The sequence below is a fragment of the Asterias rubens genome, chromosome 6 (assembly GCF_902459465.1).
Source record: "Asterias rubens chromosome 6, eAstRub1.3, whole genome shotgun sequence".
Lineage (NCBI taxonomy): Eukaryota > Metazoa > Echinodermata > Asteroidea > Forcipulatida > Asteriidae > Asterias > Asterias rubens.
Window position 1 is genome coordinate 8625464 of NC_047067.1, and position 20969 is coordinate 8646432.

A 20969-nucleotide genomic window follows, 5' to 3' on the forward strand; every position below is an offset into this window, starting at 1 on the left:
ACACATTGTGGTCTCTGTGTATGACCAAAGGCTGACTTGCAGGCCATTTATTCCTACTGTACTAAACAACTTTGAATTCTGTAATCGAGGTTTCAAAATCATGTTTTGATCTAAATAAATTAGCTGCGGCCATATTCTATTCAATACATATTGCCATGATACAGATTGGTACTTATTTTAACAACTAAACATGTTAATGTGTTCAGTTACTTTCACATTATCTTCGGTTAAGGACAAAATCATAGACATAGGGGGCGCATGTTGTTATTTCAAGCATGGCCTACAGGCATGATATTTGGTCCTTTGGTTAAAAAAGAGCAAAAAAGAGCACAGGACTCGACCTGTGGTGTTTCTGTTCAGCAGAGGGTTGGTTCGAGTTCAGGTTGACCATTATTGCTGTGTCACTGAATAATGGATATGAGCGCTGTAAGAAAACCACTATCATTAACAATTCCTAGGGTACAAGGCACTTGACACTCTTGGTAATTACTCAAAATTATTATCAGCATAAAACCTCACTTGGTAATGAGTAATGGGGAGAGGTTGATAGTATAAAACATTTTGAGAAACGGCTCCCTCTGAAGTGACGTAGTTTTCGAGAAAGAAGTAATTTTCCACGAACTTGATTTCCAGACCTCAAGCTTAGAATTTGAGGTCTCGAAATCAACCACCTGAAAGCACACAACTTCGTGTGACAAGGGTGTTTTTTTCTTTCATAGTTATCTCGCAACTCCGACGACCAATCAAGCTCAAATTTTCACAGGTTTGTTATGTTATGCCAATGTTGAGATACACTAAGTGAGAAGACTGGTCTTTGACAATTACCAGTAGTGTCAAATGTCTTTAAAATTATCTAGGTTTTTTTCCCCAGGGAAAACAAATTGGAAACCAGAATGAAATGTAGGATTAACATCATGCCTGTATATACGCAGTCGAGCAATAATCATTGATTATCACACAAGAGGGATACAAATTTGTGGCTGTACCTTGGCCAACATAAAACTGCAGCGCTTGGGTTTTGTAATCATTTATTTCAAGATGCTTTGTATGGTACCCCGGCTCAATTCTCACTCACATCAATTTCAAGTTTAAAGACCCGACTTAAAGGCACTTGACGCTCTTGGTAATTACTCAAAATAATTGTTAGCATAAAACTTACTTGGTAGTGAGCAATGGAGAGCTATTGATAGCATAAAACATTGTGAGAAACGGCTCCCTCTGAAGAAACGTAATTTTTGAGAAAGATGTAGTTTCTCAATAAAATAATTGAATTCAAGCATCTGAAAGCACACAACTTGTGTGTCAAGGGTATTGTTTCTTTCATTATTCTCTGGCAACTTCAACGACCAATTAAGTTCAGATTTTCACAGATTTGGATACACCAAGTGAGAAGACTGGTCTTTGACAATTACCAAAGGTGTCCAGTGCCTTTAACTTGGTTTTCCCTCGTCACTAGTTGGCAAAAATGTCACCCATGGGAATCCAGATGTTCTTGACCTGGGTCACGTGGTACAGAAACTCCTCTCCCTGTCCCTGCGACTTGTCCGTCCAATCACGGTCCTTCCCGTAGCTCACCCAGGTACGCTTCAGGTTGGTAGCCGAGGACCACTCTACGAACTTTGACCCCTCCGCTGAGCCAAAGTACCACATAGACTGTATGTCTTGGTGTTCTGCTAGAGTCTTTGTTAGGTGATCGCGGTTACCGGTGATGATGTTCACCACACCGCCAGGCAGGTCAGACGTATCAAACACCTACAAGGAACAAGTCACATTTTAACATAATTTCCCTCATTAACTGGAAATAATTTTGTTTTACAACACTCCAGTTTTTGTATCAAATTCTAGTCTAATTCTCATCTTCCTGTTTATTTGGCATTATTACCTTCCCTTTCTTTGTCTACCCTTTACCTTTGTCCCTTAAAACTATCTTTTGCTACTTAATGATTAAAGTTTCACTCGTGTTTTAAACACTCTCCAATTTGTTGTACGCCATTTACCCTATGAGATAAGGCTCAGCAACTGCTTAAAACACAGCCAAGATTTGGCTTATCTATCTGTTTTTTCTGACGAGTATCAGAAAAAAAGTAAAAAAGAGCTAGGAAGGTTCAACTTACCTGATAAAAGTCTAAGGCAACGGTGGGGTACTTCTCACTAGGAACAACCACAACAGCGTTACCTCTGATAACAGCGGGAGCAAAGAGGGAAACGAACGCCAGCAGAGGGCAAACATCCGGACAGGCGATCCCGATCACTCCGATCGGCTCATGGATCTTGACTGTAGCGCCGTACAGCTGGGTTTCCTGATCCAAAGAGGGGGAAAAAAAATCCTTTTTTATTTAACATTACATGCACTTTAAAATACCTTTCAGTTATTACATACAACTTAAAGGAACACGTTGCCTTGGATCAGACGAGTTTGTCTTTGCAAAGTGTTTGAAACTGTTTGTTATGAAATGCATATGGTTAGATAAGTGTTTGAAACTGTTTGTTATGAAATGCATATGGTTAGATAAATATTTTAAAAGTAGAATATAATTATCCAAAATAATTACTTATAATTAAGTAAAAGGAAAACCACGCAATTTCATGGCAAATTTGTGTGGATCATTGTATTCTACTTCATTGTATTCATTGTATCTTTCCAACCATATGCATTCTATAACAAACGGTTACAAACGCTTTTTATAGACCAACTCGACCGGTCCAAGGCAACGTGTTCCTTTAAAGGCAGTGGACATTATTGGTAATTACTCAAAATAATTATTGGCACAAAAACCTTTCTTGATGACGAGTAATGGGGAGAGGTTGAGGGTATAAAACATTTTGAGAAACAGCTCCCTCTGAAGTGCCATAGTTTTGGAGAAAGAAGTAATTTTCCACGAATTTGATTTCGAGACCTCAAGTTTAGAACTTGAGGTCTCGAAGTCAACCATCTAAACGCACACAAGTTCGTGTGACGAGTGTTTTCTTCTTTCATTATTATCTCGCAACTTTGATGACCGATTGAGCTCAAATTTTCACAGGTTTGTTATTTTATGCATATGTTGAGATACACCAACTGTGAAGGCTAGTCTTTAACAATTACCAATAGTGTCCACTGCCTTTAAAATACCTTTCAGTTATTACATACAACTTAAAATACATTTCAGTTACATAATGGATGGACTGCTTGCTATGTGTAACAGCAGGGTAAACTTTAGCCCTCTGTATTGCACACAGATTATGAGATATCAAAGTGAAAAGGCTTCCAGGGCTAGGCAAACCTCTAATTTTCCAGAAGAAAAAGTATATTTTATCTCAACATTGAAATAAAGCCAGAGAATGCTGAATGGATTAAATCTCCCTAGAAGCAAGTTATTACCTACTTTGCAGCGAAGGCTGTATACTCCCAAGGGAGCTGAGATCCAAGGGAGCTGAGATGGTTTAAGGAATGATATGGCCCAGTGACCAGGGGTACAAATGTTGGTGCGCCACGAGCATCACTGACGGATTATCATTATCACCTACCAAAATGTGGTATAAATGCACCCAAAAAAGTGTTAATGGCCCGACGTTTCAATCCCAGCAGGGTCTTTCTCATAGGCTACAGTATTATTTCTGTATTTTTACCTGTACGCTTCCACCATACTTATCAGCATAAGCACCCCAGTAGAACAGCCTCTGGACGGACAAGTCAACTTCTCTCAGAGCGTCCTCCATGCTCTGACCAGTCATCCGACAGAGGTCACTCGCAACCTCGCTGCGTCGAAGTTCTAGATTCTCAGCCATGTAGTAGACAATCTGGGCTCGGTTATGAGCAGCTCGCTTTCCCCATCTTGTGGATGAGGCAAATGAGAAAAAAATTCCAATAAATTTCAAGGGCTTCTTTTTAAAGTAGAGATCTTACCTAAAGGCACCTTGGCTAGTTACTTCCCAAGGGTGAGTGCAGAAACATTTCATAATACCCAGCAATAATGGGTAAAAGCAAGCACCAGTGAGATCAAACAAATTGAAAGGCTATCTTATTATTATTATTATAATTATTATTTCATTTTATCACAGCATGCAAAAGAAAGATCACATTTTCCTTTGTGCCGGTAACTCCTCGAGTCGGGCTACGTCCCGTAGCCTTAGATCTCAAGGGTCTTTCTCAGGATCCTCGCTGTTCCCAAAAGCGCTGCCTTCTGTAACAGATCTACCCTCACATATCTCCCTATTTCATCTAGATGTTTCCCCAGTGCTTTGGGAATGGTGCCAAGTGCTCCAATCACCACGGGGACTACTTTTACCTTTACCTGCCAAATCTTATGAAGTTCCCTGGCCAGGTCCTGGTACTTCTCGATCTTTTCCATCTCCTTCGAAGCTACCCTTATATCACCTGGCACAGCTATGTCAATGAGATGACACATCTTCTTCGTCTTATCTAATAGTACAACATCCGGACGCCTATGTTGTATAACATGATCGGTCTGAATGTTAAAGTCCCATAAGGATCTTTATTATTCTCCTTGAGTGTTTTCTTAAAAAAGAAGTATCAGTGCAGGACTGGGATGAGAAGTTAAAAAGAAGGTTTTCTTGTAAAGGTCGGACTTCAACTGGGCAATAAATAAAACCATTTCATTAAGGATCTCCTGTGAAGCGCCAAAAAATGTTCCTTACCCTGGGGCAGCCTTGTGTGCAGCTTCCACGGCATTCCTCATGTCTTTGCGATTCCCGTCTCCTACCAGTGCTATCACTTCCCCGGCAGGGCTGAGGATCTGGCGAGAATACTGACCGTCCGGGCGTTTCTGCGCGCCGCCGTAGTACACCTTGTATGTACGGTCCACTCTGTCAACACACAAAATGTCAGTTTTTTTTTTAACAGTTCTCAGAATAATAGATTTTGCTTTATGACCTCAACAATAACTGTACCTACAATCCTGGGCATATCTCGTTGGGCCCCGCACGACGGCCCCAATCAATGTTGGTTCTCATTGCGTGGTCTGCACTCCATCAACATTGACCCGGGGACGGGGGACAGAACAGTTATTGGCAGGGGGGGAGGGCAAAAGGAATATTTGTTGTCCCATTGCTAATGGGTGTCCCAAGCATTTTGGCTTGGATTGTAGCCTGGAGTATTCTTTCATAACTCAGATATATTTTTGCTAAATACGATTTTTTGCTAAATTCAGATTTCAAACCTGGGCATGTTCTGGCCATCAACAGTAATTTCATTTCGACTGGGTATTGCCGTGCTAACTGAAGCCGGAACGTAGCTACCAAACGTCTTGTAGTTGACTTCAGCAGGAGTTGGCCGTGCCTTTTCAGCCCACGTTGGCATCACATACTCATATAGGCCCTGTAAATAACAACAAAGGACACAGAACTAGCGTAATGAAGTGTTGGCAAGTCGTGGTCGAGAGGTTAAGAACACTGGACTCAAGCTCTGGTGTTTCTGATCAGCAGAGTGTGGGTTTGAGTCCTGGTTGAGGCGCTTGTGTCTTTGAGCAATGCCCTTCAGATGGGGCATTAAGCCAGAGGTCTTGTGTACTAGGATTGTATGTGCATGTAAAACAAAAAACAGAACACTTAAACTCGTAGGTAAACCAATGATTTCCTTTTTTTTTTTAATGATGATGGCTCCGGAAAAACAAGTCAGTTGGTTTATTCTGAGCAGTGAGTTGGATAAAATAATTATCTCTTTTCCAATTAACCTTATAACAATCTCATAACAACACCCAAGCAAAACTACTTTTAGAAACTGACACATGTTGATGATATTGGTCCCGCAAACTCTTTAAGAAAAAGAATGCGCCACACATAAAACGTAAAATGCAGCTACATTTGCTTACATTCCCTGGTGTTTTTTGGGGGGGCATGCAGTTGTATTTTTTTACTGATCAATGTATAAAAAATGGGTCGAGACTAGTGGATATTTCTACTCTAGCTCAAATGTGCAACATCAAGCCCCATTCTCACCTCTTTCCCGCCATCTCGTCCGTACCCACTCTGGCGATAACCACCGAATCCACTGGCAGCGTCGAACATGTTATGACCGTTGACCCACACACTCCCTGCCTTCATGCTAAGGGCAACCTCCAGTCCTAGACTGACATTCTCTGTCCAGACGCTAGCGGCCAGGCCGTAGTTTGAATTGTTCCCCAATGCCACCGCCTCTTTGGCTGTCCGGAAAGGGAGAATGACGACTACAGGACCAAAGATCTGAAGAATAAAGGTCAGGGGTCATATGGCAGGGTGTGTGACGACAATCAGGGTCCAATTGCATAGAGCTGCTCAAGCAGAAAACATTGCTTTACTTTTTTTCTGTTAAGCGCAATTGAGCAGGATACCAGTTACGTTTTGTACATGTAAAATTGTATTTTACCTGGTAACCTCATTTCGGTAAGCAAAATTTTCTTGTGCGACATATGCATCAAATAACAAATCTGTGAACATTTTTACTCAATTGGTCATCGAGGTTGCGAAAGAAGAATGAAAGAAAAAAACACCCTTGTTGCACAAATTTGTGTGTTTTCAGATGCCTTATAAAAAGGCTTCAGCTGAAGTATTTTATTATTTGAGTGAGAAAATACCTCTTTCTAAAAAACTACATAACTTCAGGGGGAGCAGTTTCTCAAACCGTTTTTACCATCAACAGCTCTCCATTGCTGTTTACCAACTAAGTTTAATTAATCTGAGTAACTATCAATAGTGTCCAGAGCCTTTAAAAATGCTTTAGGAAAAACTATTTACCTCTTCCATGACGACTTTTGAAGAGGTTTGAACATTGTTGATGATTGTTGGTGGGTAGAAACAACCATTCGCTGGAACACACTCCACATTTTGAATAATCTATAAAAAAGCAATCAAAACACCTTCAATCAAACCCTTAAAACTTAACAGTTTGCTTCTTCAAACAGCAAAGTGGATAGCGGTTGTAAATGTTGAAGAACTGTTAGGTTCTTGTAATGAAGCAGAAATGAGATTTGAGACTTCAGAAAGTATTTTTTTCAAAGCAGAACTACATTTTAACAGTGCTTATTATTAACCAAAAAAGTATGTGGTATGCAAGGTGATTGCTGACAACACAAACGAAAATTAAAACAAGAAGATGTTTACTGTCATTCAAGTATTTCTGTGATGTCACTCTGTAGATGAAAGTGTAGATTATTTTTTACAAATGTAGATTTGTTACGAATCTACACTCCACTGTCAAGTGATAAGCCTAGTTCAATTTGAAAATGATCGTCTTTCAAAATTGAAGGATAACATGATGTGCAAAACTCAGCTAAAAACATGTTATATTTCAATTTCCCAAAACATTTTCAAGTCAAACAAATTACCTTAGTAAAAACAGAATTGTAAACTGATCAAAACATTGGACTCAATAATGTTGCAAACACTGTAATATATGCTCATAGTTTTTGCAAAATAGTTATAAATGTGACCAAACGCCATTTTGACAAAGTACAAGTTCGGGGGAAATAGTTTAAGTCAGAGAATAGACTCTCAAAGTGTAGATTTGTTCTTACAATGTACTCGCCTTCGGCTCGTACATTCTATTCACGAATCTACACTTTCTCTTTCATTCTCCTTAAATAACACAAAATGTTGTTTTTGTACGAGTACCTCTGCTCCTTCTGCCCTAGCCTCTTCCACGTATCGTTCTACAGTCGCTCGTTGCGATGGATCGACCACTGCTCCGACATCGATGGACTTATCCAGAGAGTCTCCCAGACGCAGAGACAGGATGCGATCCCGTAGTTTCTGCAGCATCTTATCTTTCACCGTCTCTTGGATGAGCAGACGAGAACCAGCACTGCACACCTGTTGAGGAAAGGTCATGGTGGGGTCGGAAGAGGTCAAGTGGCTGCCACCTTGTAAAACCTCTATACGGAGCTACATAATTGGGTCTCAGAATTCATCACTTAAATAACCTATTTTTCTGAAAGTTTGTATACTCAGCGCCTTGAGTACCTTGTTGGTAGATATGTGCACTATATAAGACTTCGATATTATTATATTTGTCATCGTGGTCAAGCGGTTAGACTGCCGGACTTGCAATCACATTCACAAAGTTGTGGGTTTAAATCTTTCTCAAAACTACCTAACTTTTTCTCACAATGTTTTATATCAACAACAGATCTCCATTGCTCATTACCAAGTCTGTTTTTATGCTACTAATTACTTTGAGTAATTACCAATAGTGTCCAGAACCTTTAAAGTGCATGTTAAACTGGGCCAGGAAGTTTTTTGTCTTATTTTGAATCTGGTCTTGTAATGAATTCTGATCCACTAAACATTTTGAGCCATAAGCCCTGTGGTCTTGTGGGCTTCCACCCCAAATTCAATCCCTACTATCAGCGTTTTTGTAGCAACGGTGGGCGGTGCCGAGTGAGCCTGCCCAGAACTAACAAATTTCGCCCAGCACTCTGAGCAAAACACACAGTGCTGCCCAGCACACATTGCCCCCAGATTGAGCTTCAGCAATGATGCCCCCCCCCCCCTGTCTAAACCTGAATAATTTCGTTGAAGTGCTGGCCCTCATGGAATATATATTGGATATAGAGCCCACCGCTGAACACTGCATAGGTCTCTTGATACACCTACCTCCCCTTGATTGAACCAAATAGCATCCACCATGCCCTCCACAGCAGCGTCAAGATCCGCCGAGTCAAAGACGATGAAAGGCGACTTGCCCCCGAGCTCAAGGGAAAGCTTCTTGCCAGTTCCTGCAGTCGCCTTTCGTAGGAGCTGCCCAACCTGATTAACGTTAAAGATGGGTGTCTAAGTTTAGCAAAGATTCATACAAGGGAGTGTCTCAGCAGCAGGCCTGTATGCTTCGTTTTTGAAAGGGCAAGGGCACCAAGGCATTTTCTCCTTGGTAAAGGGCACCCTATGAACAGTCCTGCAGCAGATAGGGACGTGCTAAGTGGATCTTTAAGGAGTTCCAGCGGCCGGACATGGACAAGTCTATTAGACCAACACTGTTGGGAAATTCAAAATGCCAGCGCATCAACTCTTTCATGTAGGAATGTAACTGTATTATTTTCCAACAAACAATGATGTGCTATCCGTTAAAGTTTGTACAATACTTCTTTGGACTCGAAACTGGGATATAGAGATTTTTAATAGAACCATTCAGATATTCTGTTTAACTGCTAAAGTCTTTACCTCCGTGGAGCCAGTGAACGCAACCTTATCTATCCCAGGATGCCCTGCAAGCTTGCTTCCAAATGCACCATTCCCCGTCACCACATTAAAGACGCCTGGGGGGAGACCAGCCTCGGCACAGATCTGCGCAAACAGGAGCGCACTCAGACGGGTGAAGGTGGCCGGCTTGAGAACAACCGTGTTTCCCATGGCTAGGGCAGGGCAGACCTTCCACGTCAACAGCATCAGAGGGAAGTTCCAGGGGACAATGGCGCCCACCACACCTGAGGAGAAGGAGGTTGCAAATTAACAAAAAACACAACTAGTTCTTATATAGCAAATTTCACAAAAGTGTCTCAATGCGCTTTACATTTAGTGCCCTGGTCATTGGGCCAATAACATTCCTTTTTAATATTTCTCAGCTCAATGGGGAGTCTACAGCCCTGAGCTGCCATATGGTGCTAAATGATGGCTTGTTCATACACATTATCAACATCTACCCTTGCAAGTACCCACAGGTGGCCGCAGACATAAAGGATTAATTGACCACTGTTAATGAACATTCAACCATTTCTATCTTAACGACAGGTGTCCCCATAGCGTCTGCTGTCATTAGCCACCACGTTTGTCATGACTTCACCTGATCTCCCAGCGATTTTAAACTACCACTAGGTTTCCATGTTATGGTGCCTCAAAATTCATGAATGATGTTTCTCCTAAGTTCATATTTCTGTTTGTAGGTCTGATGAAAGACAAAGTATTCATGCACACCTGCCTGAAGAAATTCTTTTCTACATTAAGTACAACCTAGGGACTTGGGCTGAAACATGCATACTTCTGGCTGTTTACAAACATAACAAGCAAAAATAAACACAATTTGTTTCTTCGTTTTTTTTGGCTATTGGTGTGTCACTCAAGGCAAACAGTGCCACAAATGCGAGTCAATTAGAGTCTAAAGCCCGGTTCATAGCTCCTGGGAATGCAAACACGACAAAAAACATTGACTTCACAGCCCTATTTTCGCTGCATATGTTTTGCAGCAGGAGTTAACTGATGCAAACTATTTGTTGCAAATTTCTGACATCAAAATTTGTATCGCATTCGCATTCGCAGAAAGTATGAACCGGGCTTGAGTGTTTCAAATTATCAATGCCATATTTTCAATTCCCCCCCCCCCCCCCGTATTTTTAATTACCAACGGATTTCCAGCCACTCATCTCTGTGTCCATTAGCTCCGCCCATCCTGCATGATGATAGAAATGACGCACCACCAGCGGGATGTCAGCATCTCGCGTCTCTCTGATTGGCTTGCCGTTGTCAAGGCTTTCCATGACGCTAATAAGGCGTTGATGTTTCTGCACGTGTCTGGCGACACTACAACAAGAAAAAAACCATTGTTCCTTCATGACATCATTACTATGGGGTGCCTTGGGCCCCTTTGACGACTGTAAATAAAGCGCTACATAAGAACTGAGTATTCCACGTACCTGTAAAGATGTCTTGCTCGAACATGGCCAGGCAATTGACTCCATGACGTATACGCTTTGGAGGCTGCACCAACAGCCAGTTCAACGTCTTCATCTTCCCCTTGAATTGTTGTGGCTAGGACTTCCCCATTGGCAGGCGATTTGGTGGTGTATGTGGCACGGCCAGTTGGTTTAACCCACTGGTTGTCGATGAAATGACCCAAACTTCGCTTGTGGCTTTCAAGCCATGCCTGTACAAAAAAAAAACGAGAGTAAAAGGTCAATAAAAAATCAAATTAAACAAAGCTTGAGCAATGTAGTTCACTATGTCGGTGTGAGTCCAGACAGTTTTCACGCTATTATGCCTTTTTTCTTTGAATTGGGAAAAAAATAATGATGCCTTATATCAACCAATGCCCTAATTACCTTCTTTTGTTAATATGAAGTATGCAAACATATATTAAAACTTGATGGACATTGAAATGTTCACACTACACACCGATCTTCGATGACTTCAACTGGCCCCATTTGTTTTGAGTTTTTCCTGTTTTCACGGCAAACAAGAAAGCATGGTTTCCCGGTAAAGCCGTACATGGAAGAAACATCTGCAGTGACTACAAGTGTTCTTTGAGACTCTGTGTATGACTCTATAGCCAGCAGTTGTCTTCGTTTTATTCAAAACATTTTTTAATGAAATTTTAAAATTACCATGGTTATTTGCAAAAAATAACAAAAATAAATAATTTAATAAAAAGTGTGAATAATCATTGGCTTTCAAATCTGATTTTTATTTATTTTTTTCTCTTAAAATTTATAATAAAGCGTATAAATAAACAGTGATAATTGAATCAACAAGCTGATCGTTTAAATTTTAATATTAATAATAATATTGATCGGAGGGTTAAAAAAAAAACCTCCAAAAATATTAGAAAATGATGTAAGGCACATGGCTTCTTTAAGCCTCTGTATTTTTTTTCCAGAATGCTCAGCAAAATATTCAGTCACATGATTTGATCATCATGAATTGTGAATTGAAATAGTGTTTGATGAAACTTTTTCGTTGGGCAAATATTTTTATATGGCCTCAACATTATGACATATTTTTGTACCTTGTAGAAATGCCTAAAATACCTAACTTTTTGCATTTACAAGTGCAAATATCCAGTGGAGCCTTACGTGTTTCTAAGTTTTGGTCAAGGGAGAGGAGACTCTTTGCTTGGCAAATAAAACCACACAATTTTTATCTAGGGACTGTTTACATCGCGCACAGAGAGGTCAAAGATTTGCCACGATTTTAGGGACACCTCAAAAACAGGACCTCCTACGATACAATTTCGACAGCTAGTCACCAGAGGAGGAGGGTTACGTTATCGCAACTACAATTGAATCAGTCACACAAAACCATTTATCAAGTCAAGTTAACTTTTAGTTTTACCTAATTTAGTACTTCAAACTGCGGAAGGAAATGATTGGACTTGGATTGGAAGATTGACATTGATTGATTGCAATACACAAACAAGAGGGGATAGATCATATCATAGAGTAAGGACCATATCATAGATAGACATAGAATAGATCATAGAGTAAGGACAGATAGAATAGATAGATGATGAATTGATTACCAAGTTTTTTTTTATCGGTAGAGTTATTTAAATAGTGTGTTTATAAAAAACCTTAAAATAACATCAAAGTATTGTTCGAGTAAACAGTTATACTTGAGCAGAGTTAGCTGCTTCAGGGTTGGGCCCATACTCCATGGAATCGAAGATCCCAGACACTGTTGTGATGCTTGAGGTCAAGCCAGCTTGCGCACTGGAAGCCGCCATCTTGTAAAAAATTATGACGAAGTTTAAACAGCGCCCTCTGTTGCTGACCGTTCCAGAGGGGATGAGGTTAGTCACTGGTCTCAACCGCGATGTTTGTGTTGTGATATCCATGAAGCGTCAAGTACCAGCCCTAATAATTATTCGGGAGGTTCTCCTCACCGCGACCAAAAATTTGCTGGGCAGAGAGCAGCCGAAAATGCAAATGCAGAATCCACGTTACATCTAGTGCGAGATTGATTTTTGCCATGAAAATATTGATTCTTTCCAGTGATGACAACGGTTTCCCATCCTTAGGATAGTGTAAATAGAAGAGGTGAATATTGCGGACCCTTCTGAGGAGAGGAACATGAAGCTACATCGAAGGATTTGACGCCACAAACCTGACAACTATTTTGACAAAAATAATTCGTGTTGTTGTTGATCGAGGAGGAAGGGAAGCAGGAGGCGGGCGGAGACTGGCTTTCTCATCGGGACGATCATCGACTGACAGTGACATCATTGGTAAACAAATAATTACTTATTAGAATAAAACATTCAATTGAGAGAAACGTGTAAATATACCCCATTACAATAGGTTAATCTGGACTTCCCAACCAAGCAAAATGTTAATTAAAGTGTTGGCACTAAACAAATAAAATTGTTGACAAGCAATGAATTCAATTTGGCCCGTAGGCCTACTATAATATGGAAATATTGACTGCTATGAGTGGCACAGTTGAAATTATAGGCCCAACCAAGGTGATGTCAAAACCATGACTATGCTCGAAGTGAAGCTGAGGGCATAGTCATGGTTTTGACATCACCGAGGGCCTATAATTTCAACTGTGCCCCGAATGTTAAGCAGTCAATATTACTTTTATATACCAAATAATATAGATTCTTCTAATCTGATTGGTTAAAAGATTTCATGAACTGGGCCTTGATTTTGAAATGTATAAAGTGTAATAACTTACCAAAATATTGCTTCGTGTTTTTCATTTCGCATTCACGGGTAAAATATACCAATCCAACACCACTGGATAACAATCCAAGTACTAGAGAATAGATGCCGCCGACAGCAAAAGCACAAAGCACCTGATAAAATACGACGCAAAAATCTTTGAAGACTATCCAAAGCTCATTAACAACCACATGAATCAACCTGATGTTTCTGTTGACGTAGATGAAATCTTGCTTCAGCCATTTTACGTTGCGAGTTTGGCATGGACACAAACCATTAAATTTCCCACCTAAACAACTACATTGAAAGGTCGTCTGCGAATAAAGGTCATAGCTATAGTTCATGTAGTTCGCGCCGTGACACAACGAACGTATACAACGCATCAAACACTTGCGCGACCTACATGTAGGAATACAGTGTGTTGAGACGGATCCATTCAATATGACGTCATCTTGAAAGAAAAAGCGGGCATAGCTATTTCCATAACTCCCTTTTTAACCAATCAGATTAGATGATTCTATATGTGAGGTATATAACATGAAATGAATCATGGTCCATGGAGGTAGAAATAGTGCATGAATAAATTCAAATCATACTTCCTGCGAATGTGATTTTGACGTAACAACTCTGTTTTTGAGAGTTGAGCACAGCTCAACTGTTGCGAATTGTTTGTTGCGAATATATATAGTGATGACGCTAACATTGGTATCGCGTTCGCATTCGCAGGAAGTATGAACCAGGCTTAGGCTTAGGGTCTACGAGTAAGTCCTTCTCTAATGTCATTCCAATTCTTTGCCCCCTTAAAAAAAATTGTTGATCTGTGTCGTTATACATTTTAAGCTGGTCTCTCATGAAACTTGTGGATCCTACTGCCTGTACTTGTTGGTAGCCTAATCTAACTGACTGGAATTTGTTGTAAACATGGTTAAAGACATTATAGCCTAATGTTTTCAGCCTCAAAATAAATGCATTTTTTGTGCTGTGTAGTCTGAATTATGTTATTAACACGAACTTTCAACCCAAAGACCATATTTAATTACATGTTAAATTGGCATCGGGGGTAATCATATTATTTATTTTTACCCATGGGGAGGGGGGGGGGGGTGCATCCACAAGACCATGTAGCTCAAAATGTTTTCTGGACCAGAATTCTTTATACAAGACCAGAATTGAATTGAGAAAGGAAAATGCCTGTACACAGTTTTACAATTCAATTGTTTGAATTTGAAAAAGCACCATCATTATAATCTCATTTGTACTGTTCCTCAATAATCAACAGATTTATGTTGATCAGACTGAAATTCAACTTGAACATTGTAAGCCCAAGACCGCCAGACTTGTACACTCATGAGTTTACTGGCCCGATTCTAAAATCATTAGCCCTCAGATCTGAGTTCAATTTCATAGAGCTGCTAAGCACGAAAATTTGCTTTAAGCATGAAATTTCTTCCTTGATAAAAACAGGATTACCAACAAAATTTACATTTGTTGATTATTGCTTGGTACTTGTATTCAACTGTTGTTTGATAATCCTGAAAATCACGTGGAAATTTGGTTTGAGAAGTCCTGATTTTATCAAGGCAAAATTTCATGCTAAGCAAATTGTATGCTTAGCAGCTCTATGAAATTGGGCCCTTCAGTCTAGTGTAAGATTTGAGCGGGAGCCATGCTTTAGTAGGGAGCTCTCAAACATTTTGTCCAACATGATGGAGCAGAGTATTAAATGGCTTGTCTAGCCACAGAGAAACAGATTACCAATGTATGCATAATCTTATCAAAAGGGAGTGTTTTGTATCCTGGATTACAAATCCTGACTAGATAAGAAGTCCATTAGCTCACAACAAGTATTTGCTGTTTGTAGATAACGTCAGTTCAAGAGAAAACCACTCATGTCAAAAATAAGTTCTTTAATATTATGTCAGCAATTTACAACAAAAAAATTTTCATCCTCCATATCACTTCTTCATAAATGGTAAACAAAGTTTTTAAAGGGGGGGGGGGGGGGGGGGGGGTGGTATACATACCCAAAGTAAGTACTCAAAATTGAATGACCGATAGACTTAATGGTAAAAATGTTGGTGTTTCTGCTCAGGGTGGCGATCACTGCTGTTGCTGATAAAATGTATTAATTTTAATTTTATTTATTATTATTATTATTATATTTTTTTTTTACCCATACACCGATGTGTGTTTGTGTTAGCACTGTATACTCAGTACTTTCCCGAGTCCTGTGAACAAATACCACAGGCATGTTACTCGGGTGGGATTCGAACTCACCACCCTTGCAATTCTAGAGCAGTGTCTAACCAACTAGACTACCGAGGTTGCCCGGTAGCTAGAGGCAGTTCGAAACCCCTCTTAACATCTAATAGATAAAAATGTAGGTCAATTCAATTCAATTTAATATGTTTATTCCATACCCTTGTTGGAGAAAAAGTACAATAATGTATTGTGAGATATTTTAATTCCGTTCAAAGGAATGGGGTTTTAGAGAGGTTAATGGATTCAAAAGAATTTCAACGTGAAAAACGTTTGCATGGAACTGTCTTTAGACGAAATAGTTTCACATGATGCATTTTTTCGGCAGGGTCATTCTCCGGTTTGATTGGCTGCATATGTACTGCCCAACAAAACTTGGTTAACCATTACATGATGTATATGAGGAGTAGAGATTAGAATGTAGCCAATACTGAACTTGTAGGAAAAACTGTATGTTAAAAGCGCTTTAAGCGTCCTTGAGTGAAGGATGTGCACGCTGTATAAGAAGCTGCTATTATTTTTATTAATATTATTATTATTTAAGTGTCGTTTGACTCTGACAGTGATTGTTTAGCAAAGTTGTAATATGTACAAGTTTTTATCATATTGTTAATGTAATTTAAAGCCATTGGACCAATCAGCTCAATCGGTCATCGGAGTCGGGAGAAAATAATGGGAAAACCCACCCTTGTTTCCGCACGTTTCGCGTGTCATGACATGTGTTTACAATAATCCGTAATTCTCGATGTCGAGAATTGATAATTGTTTTAATGTTTTCTCAAAATATAAAGCATTTCATGGAATAATATTTCAAGAGCAGTCTTTTACCATTACCTTCTGTAAGTTATTTGTAAATCTGTGAACTTTTTTTTCTTCCTGTTCTGAAGGTGTATAATGGCTTTAATTCAATGCGTTCAGTACATTTTGTACATTGTTCAATTTTGTCTAGTAATGTACGTACACAGAATAATTTAATATGTTAATGTTATATTGGTAATGTACCACAGTGCAATTTCAAAACAGTGGGAGCTTCCTTGTTCCCTCCACTGATTAACATACTCATTATGCTTCATAGCTAATAATGAATAATGCCAATTATGTCATCTTGTAATTTATGGCTAACCCTCCTCTGTTGAACCTTGGTTGTAGTGGATTCGTTGACGTCATTGCAAGCCGCCGCTGTGATATTGCAATCTGGTGAGCCGTGTGTCAATACAGCGAGAATATATTGCAGCACCGCTGGGCACTGCCAGGCAGGTCTAGGCATTGGGATCTCTCATCTCATCGTGATCAAAGATAGGTTGAGTTGAGTGGTGGTTCTTTTAGTTAAAATACTTATTGAATGGTGCAGTGTTTGATTATGGAAGAGTACAATCGTTGTGTCAGTGGAAAAACCACTAAAATTGCATTTAAATTATGCGCACGTTTACAATGTGAAAAGAACATCTCTCTTTTAAAAGTCAAAACAGCCAGAATGTATTTTGTGTACACAAAGGTACATTACGTAGGCGCCAAGATACATTTTAGCACGGAGTATTTTCCTATGAGCTTTTGAAAAATAGGTCTATATGATGCTTTTGTAAGATTTAAACGTGACAGTAATTGAATACAAAAGATTCTCCCCATGCACTAAGCTAGCGTAACGGGCTGAGATGCCCAGATTGCGCAAGCAAGAAAATCGTTCTTTTTATATTTGTTGTTGTTTATGTGTAGATTTAAGACCAAATTCAGTAAAGTTTCAAGTTTAAAGCATTTGGGTACTTTTTGTAACACAAAACACCATGGCCACAGATTTACATTAAACTTGCACCGTTTGGAGATAATGATAGTAGAAAGTGTACCTTAAAATATTAGTTGCTGAGGTGCTGTGGTTTTTGAGAAATGACTAAAACAATGTCATGAAAAAACGTTTTTACATGCTAAAATAATTTTTGTCTCATGATCACTGAGACAAAAATTATTTTCATGACATTGTTTTACTCATTTCTCAAAAAACAACAGCACCTCAGCAAGTAATATTTCCAGGGAAGCTTTCCACTATCATTATCTTCAAACTGTGTAAGTTTAGACCCTTTAACAATATAAAATGCTCCAGATATGCACAATAGTTTTTTCAAAACCAAACATTCTGTAAGCATCCAGTAAAAACATGATATGAGGACCTTGTTTCAATTCTGAAGAAACGTGCATCACCCAACTCAAATTTTGAGGTTTGGGTCCAGAATGCCCGCATTGTCTTGAAAAATCCTAGGGCGAACAAACAAAATGATGAACTTTCTTTTCTTGTTTGTCCTTCGTACACATTTTTTCTCTGAATGATATTTCATTACAGAATCTAGATCAAAGATGAATTAGCAATGTACAGTTCATAATTCCACATGAAAAGTCAACAGTATTAGTAATGTAGCACTTGGGTGCTGTGAGAAATAACAATTCCTGAAAATTTAAATGTTAAAATACAAGTTTGTTTACATATAATTTCCATGTTTAAATTCAACACAATTAATTAAACAAACAGGCTTGTCATGTTTTGGTAAACATTTACTACTTAGTGCACAAATGCCAGCTGCTCACTGCTGGTCATTGTGCACACAAGAAGATTGTCAATGTCAGAATTAACTTTTTGAACTGATGTAATAATTGCAGCGGAGATAAAGAACATTATATGTGTATACATTACATGTTGATTGTTATCTTTGTACCGTTGTGTGATAAGCATTCAGGCCCGTATGCTTCGTTTTTGAAAGGGCAAGGGCACCAAGGCATTTTCTCTTTGGCAAAGGGCACCCTATGAGGAAATTGTAAATTTCTACTGGAGCATTTCAAGGGCACCAAGGCAATGGCAAGGGGCAACGGAGGCAATCGCCTTCGTTGCCTCCGTGGTGTCAGGCCTGAGCATTATACATGTACATGTACATGTACATGTACTAGTGCTTTTAAACCCAGTAGGAAAAATATTCGAAGGCTATTCAAGTGGAATTTAAACCCATTAAGACCCAAACGTTCTAGAGCAAAAAATGAACCCATTACAATTACTGAAAGTATCTACGTTCATCTAAAATCAATGAGAACTGAGGCCAAGTTTCATGGAGCTGCTCAAAGGGTCTGGGTACTTTTTGTAGGACAATTTTCTTTCTTGTAATTGTATATAGCCATTGTCTGTTTTGTAATGTTTTTATGTGTCAATGTTTTTACTGTATGCGAGCATCTGAATTACCCTTTTTGGGATCTAATAAAGATTATTGTATTGTATTGTATTGTATTGACACAAAACACAATGTCCATTTGTCCACAGATTTACATTAAAATGACACGGTTTGAAGATAATGATGGTAGAAATATTACTTACTGAGGTGCTGTAGCTTTTGAAAAATGAGTATAACAAGTCACAAAAATTATTTTAGCACTAAAACGTATTGGATCGTTCGGGAGACTTCTAAGTTCTGAAAAGAACTGTCCTGCTTTTCAACTATACTACCTGGGCGGAAGAGGTAAAGAAAATTGGCTGGGACTACTACTTCAGCTTTAAAGGATCGTTAATAACTGCACTGTCGTTTTGACTAGCTTGCTCTAGTCATCGTCAGGATAATTCATACATTAGGTATTCTTCTATTAACCTGTTTAGAGGCAATGTGCTATTATACAACATTTACAATGTATGCACAGGCCTGTATGCTTCGCTTTTGAAAGGGCAAGAGCACAAAGGCATTTCTTTCTTGGTAAAAGGCACCCTATGAGGAAATTGTAAATTTCTACTGGAACATTTCAAGGGCACCAAGGCAATGACCAGGGGGCACAGAGGCAATCGCCTTCGTTGCCTCCGTGAAGTATCAGGCCTGTATGCAGTCTACATGTCAATTGTATGCTTGCAATAATATCCGGCATTTAATTATTATGTGTGTACAAACATACATGTAGTATGATGGTGTACCGTGTTACATGTACAGTATGCCGAAAGTAAAAAGAAGAGTACTGCACACATTAAATCCATAGTGATTACATTGCACAGTACAACCACATTGCTCAGTCATTCAGTATTGCGCATTGATTCACCAGCTTTAGCGGGCAAGAGCATTAATTATTTAAGGTAATGCCTCCATGTGTGCATATGGTTATTGCCTGCAATTGCTTTTCATCTCACATACACGGCCATCCCTTTTTATCGAATGGACTCTCCCCTCCAGTCTTAAACATATTAAATTATTGGAAAAATAAATTATCGTATGCTCAGCGTTCAGTGTTCGTGTGAGGGCCATGAAATGTCAGAATGCAGTGCAGTGTTCTGCAGAGTCAAGCAATACAAGTCTGCATCTGAGCCAGTGAGGTATTTTGCATAGTATTGCGACGCCTGTTTGTGCTTTAAATGAGGAACTGTCTACGTCATACAATTTGATGAGCCAGGCAAATTTGGTTATTTACTCCAACGTCAGGAAGCCGTGGCAGGACCCGATATTAACAAGCAACGAGGCTGCGTTCGCGTTTAGCCGTGCATAAAATCAACCCTGAATATTATTCCGTCTGTGTGTATCGTTTGACGTGGCTGTCGGTCGGGTAGGTGGATGAAGGAATAGCTGGCTACTGAGACCAAGGGGGGGATCTCCTCTCTTTGCAGGCGTCGTCGGTTGGATGTGGAGGCGGTTATCCTCGGCTGGTTCCCATGGAAATAAGACACTTCTGAAGGCATTTTTTTTTGTGTTCTCGATGCGGATCGATTTCTAGGGAGTTATTTGCCAGCTGTTTGATATAATTCTGATCTGTTGGATTCTTAACTGATCATATTTGGTGAGTGTTGTACGAAAGTAAAGGAGGATATTATCATCAGTGTATTGATGAGTTTTCATCTTGGAATATATTGTTTCCGTGACGCAAATTTGTTGCAGATTTTTATATACATGATGTGGGGCCACATAAACATTGGTATTATAGGCCTTTTAATGTGGTTGTTTAAAAATGTTCCAGGGAGTATGGTTAAAATACTGACCATTTTGCGTGACATCATTTACAACGTTACTCTATTACAAACTACAAGGTACAGTGTAATGTGAGGGACCATTGTGGTACGGTGTATTTCTTAGTACAAGTCGTACAAATCATAGCCGTTTTGTAGAAAATTACAAATTTTGCAAAAAATTTTCCTTTATCATACAATTGATTAAAATACTCAATGACTGAAACCAATTTTAGCGAGCTGGCAGGTAATGGTTTAGCATGACCGAAGTATTATTGCAAATTTTTGGTTGCCGGAAACTCAAGGAAGCTGTCGGAAATCTCTCACATCTGTAATTGTAAGAACCAAACTCAGGGTTCACCCCATGATGCAATGTTAACTAGTGAATTGCAAACATCGATTACAAGAACTTTTCTCAA

General features: G+C 39.3%; 2 protein-coding genes across 4 annotated transcripts in view; one reads left to right on the plus strand and one right to left on the minus strand.

Moving 5' to 3' along the window:
- Positions 1 to 1363: 1363 nt before the first annotated feature.
- Positions 1364 to 12403, minus strand: LOC117291868 (aldehyde dehydrogenase family 16 member A1-like). The gene is made up of 13 exons (XM_033773810.1): positions 12293 to 12403; positions 10599 to 10828; positions 10307 to 10485; positions 9133 to 9395; positions 8569 to 8721; positions 7588 to 7785; positions 6712 to 6810; positions 5938 to 6180; positions 5160 to 5317; positions 4639 to 4806; positions 3610 to 3814; positions 2115 to 2300; positions 1364 to 1752 (listed from the first exon to the last, which is right to left on the minus strand). The coding sequence occupies exons 1-13, from the start codon at positions 12401 to 12403 to the stop codon at positions 1453 to 1455; spliced, it is 2493 nt and encodes an 830-aa protein (XP_033629701.1). The 3' UTR covers positions 1364 to 1452.
- A 157-nt stretch (positions 12404 to 12560) lies between these two features.
- Positions 12561 to 20969, plus strand: part of LOC117291772 (synaptotagmin-1-like) — a 43922-nt gene continuing 35513 nt past the window's right edge. For 2 of the 3 annotated variants that reach the window (XM_033773673.1, XM_033773676.1), the window contains exon 1: positions 12561 to 12904. The gene's annotated coding sequence lies outside the window, so the exon portion shown is untranslated. Of the gene's footprint in view, positions 12905 to 19888; positions 20385 to 20969 lie in introns of those variants that run through there. The other variant, XM_033773675.1, reaches the window with a different exon arrangement.